Genomic DNA, 3,219 nt, shown 5'->3' with positions numbered 1-3,219 from the left:
TGTAAGCCATTAACTTGCTTATAGGTGTACACACTCTTGTGCAGCTAAATCACGAAAAGTAATAAAACCTGAAATCATTCTTACTGGTATGCACGTCCATACAAACATTTGAGAAGAAGTAATTCAAATTGATTTAAATGTCCTAAATCAATCATAAACAACTTTATGTACTAAATTGACCAAGTCACTTTATCATTTCCCATCAACCGAATCTTTCGATCAAACAAGCGCGTTCACACACATAAACATATAAATTAATATATTTTTTTTCTTTTACCAAATAACATGCCTTTTAAAATCCACAAATTTATCGTATATGAATTAATGATTTTAAATTTTATCGAATAATTTTTAATAAAATATAAAAGATATAGCGAAGACGCTCTAATTTTTAATCCCTTTTTATCTTTTTAAAACACATTATTAGAATTTTTTTAAAAAAATTTATATTTATTAGACGAAAAATTGATAGGTCAACCATAAATTATAAAATTCACGACAACATGATACATACATAATAGATATATATAAAAGTTTGCTACTCAGTATGATTTTTTATTTACTATTTATATTTATTTAATACCTACTTTGAAATAAATTATTAGCTGTAATTTATAATTTCCCTAAAAAGTAAAACAGCATTATTGTTGGATAAACCAAAATTCTCCATTAATCACTTATTTAGGGAAATTTTTTTGGTTTTTTTCTGTCTTATTTAATGTTATAATAAAGGAAATTTAATAATTTTATTCAATATAATCCATAATTAGATAATAGTTTTTTGGATTTTTTTTTTTTTTTGTAGACAACCTTAAAAAATATTATAATATTTTAGTTTTTTTTTAATAGAAAAGTATAAAAAAATTCCAATTGTCTAATTTTGGTCCAACAATAATAAAATCAACGAGAAATTCAAAATTTCATCATTTGTAAACAGAATATATAATTAATATGGAAAAGGTAATATAATAAAAGATAATATTATTTAAATGAAAAATGGTGTAAAAAAAGGAAATATTATTCCGTCTAAGGTCAAATTCAAACTAGAAAATGTCCAATTAGGACAACTTTTGAGTTGTCCGAAGAAGGGTATTTTGGTCATTCAGTTGGGCGGTCCATTCAGTTTCCTCTGGGTCCGGTTTTTTCTTAACTCTTTGTCACCTACCTTCTCGTCAAATCCCATCCTTACCGTTGAATTTGAAGCTGCTTCATAATCTGACGGTCAGAATCAAGCATCTAGAACCCTCTTTTTTCTCGACTGCCATTATTTATGTAGCTGCCCCTCTCAGTGAACTCGTGCTCGACTCACTCCCTTTGGTTACCTTCTTCGTTCATTTCCAAAATCTTTCCATTTCTACGAAGGTATATTGTTTTTTTTTGGATTGTAATCGTTGACTTAGATCGAAATCAAGCATCAATCGCTCATCATTTTCGATTTTTTGATTGTGAATTCTCTTGATTTTTTTGGAATTTTTGTTGAGATTTCTGGATTTGAAGTTGATTTTAAGCTGTTCTTGGTTCGTGGATTTGATATGAAAATGTGGATGTTGATTTGTTTGATTTCAGTATTATCGTCAATTTCACCATGACAAAGTGCTACCCTGTTGTAAGTGAGGAATATCAAAAGGCCGTTGAAAAGGCCAAGAGGAAGCTCAGAGGACTCATTGCTGAGAAGAATTGTGCTCCTCTAATGCTCCGTCTTGCGTATGTTCTTGTTGTTCTTGATTTCTGAGTAATTAGTTTTTCCCTATTTTTGTGAGTGATTGTGGTTTTGTTTTTTCAGATGGCACTCTGCTGGAACCTTTGACCATAAATCCAAGACTGGTGGTCCGTTTGGAACTATGAGGTTCCCTAGTGAGCTCGCTCATGCAGCCAACAGTGGCCTTGACATCGCTATTAGGCTATTGGATCCTATCAAGGAACAGTTCCCCATCCTCACATATGCTGACTTTTACCAGGTAATTTCTCTGATCTGATCTGTTTTTGAGGACTTTTGATCTTGATTGTTGTTTAATTTTGTGTTTCTGGGTTTGATTTCTTCCAGTTGGCTGGTGTTGTTGCTGTTGAGATCACTGGAGGGCCTGATGTTCCTTTCCACCCTGGTAGAGAGGTCAGTGATATCCAATTATCTGTTCTATTTGATTGGTGTAGCGTTTGTGCTTAGTTGAGAATGGATTTGGATACTCCGGATTGGTTCAACTTTTAATGTTTATTCCTTGTGATCTGAAGCCATAGTAACCAGATTGAAACTAAGCTCAAGTAATGCAAACTAAAAATGAATTTAATCTGTTCTTGACTTATGAACTGTTCTGTTATTGAAAATTGGTGTTATTTGTTATGCAGGACAAGCCCGCGCCACCCCCGGAAGGTCGCTTGCCCGATGCTACCAAGGGTTAGTATCCATGCCATTATAGTTGTTATGTGAATGGTGAGGAGGAAGCTTTGCACTGGAAAATTAACTGATGGGTTGTGTTCTGTTCAGGTTCTGATCATTTGAGGGATGTTTTCTACACCATGGGCCTCTCTGACCAGGACATTGTCGCCCTCTCTGGCGGTCACACATTGGTTCGTTCCGTTGAAATTTAGTTCTTGAGCTTTGATGATTAGTGATATAGAAATGAATCCATGAACTTGAATTTAGTATAGTCAAGCAGTTCAAGTTTTCGAAGCTAATGATGATTTAACTCGACAGGGTCGGGCACACAAGGAACGATCTGGGTTTGAGGGACCATGGACTTCCAACCCTCTCATCTTCGACAACTCGTATTTCACGTGAGTTAAAACCAGTTTATTTATCAATAGTGCTTGTGAAGAAATGTTGAAAGCTCTAATTCTTTTATGTGAACATGCTTGTTTACGACAGCGAGCTCTTGACCGGGGAGAAAGAAGGTCTTCTGCAGTTGGTATCGGACAAGACACTTCTGTCCGACCCTGTCTTCCGCCCTCTTGTCGAAAAATATGCTGCAGATGAGGATGCTTTCTTTGCTGATTATGCTGAGGCTCACCAGAAGCTTTCTGAGCTCGGGTAAGACTTTTCGAACTCAAGTTTAACGTGTTCTCTTGTCGTCCATCGTGTTGTCCATTGATCGCTCGAGAGATAATAAAGAGGACAAGTTCATAACTTAGTGAAATTTCATTTGCAGATTTGCTGATGCTTGAGCAATGTGAATGGAAAAATGAGGCTGCAGGCTGTTGTTGTTTATGTTAGCTTTGATTTGT

At 34.8% G+C, this 3,219-nt stretch overlaps 1 protein-coding gene across 1 annotated transcript; it reads left to right on the top strand.

Moving 5' to 3' along the window:
• Positions 1–1,253: 1,253 nt before the first annotated feature.
• Positions 1,254–3,219, top strand: LOC111787438 (L-ascorbate peroxidase, cytosolic-like). Its single transcript, XM_023667397.1, has 9 exons — positions 1,254–1,362; positions 1,567–1,704; positions 1,784–1,958; positions 2,045–2,110; positions 2,344–2,392; positions 2,483–2,565; positions 2,693–2,772; positions 2,864–3,025; positions 3,144–3,219. Exons 2-9 carry the CDS (start codon positions 1,586–1,588, stop codon positions 3,157–3,159), a joined length of 750 nt encoding a protein of 249 aa, XP_023523165.1. The 5' UTR covers positions 1,254–1,362; positions 1,567–1,585; the 3' UTR covers positions 3,160–3,219.

Source organism: Cucurbita pepo, chromosome LG02 (genome assembly GCF_002806865.2).
Source record: "Cucurbita pepo subsp. pepo cultivar mu-cu-16 chromosome LG02, ASM280686v2, whole genome shotgun sequence".
NCBI lineage: Eukaryota > Viridiplantae > Streptophyta > Magnoliopsida > Cucurbitales > Cucurbitaceae > Cucurbita > Cucurbita pepo.
This window is presented reverse-complemented; position numbering and strand designations above follow the sequence as displayed.

Coding starts and splice junctions, on each gene's coding strand:
- LOC111787438 (XM_023667397.1), top strand. CDS start 1,586: ATGACAAAGTGCTACCCTGTTGTAAGTGAGGAATATCAAAAGGCCGTT. Junction 1,959..2,044: donor CATATGCTGACTTTTACCAG/GTAATTTCTCTG, acceptor GATTTCTTCCAG/TTGGCTGGTGTTGTTGCTGT. Junction 2,566..2,692: donor TCTCTGGCGGTCACACATTG/GTTCGTTCCGTT, acceptor TTAACTCGACAG/GGTCGGGCACACAAGGAACG.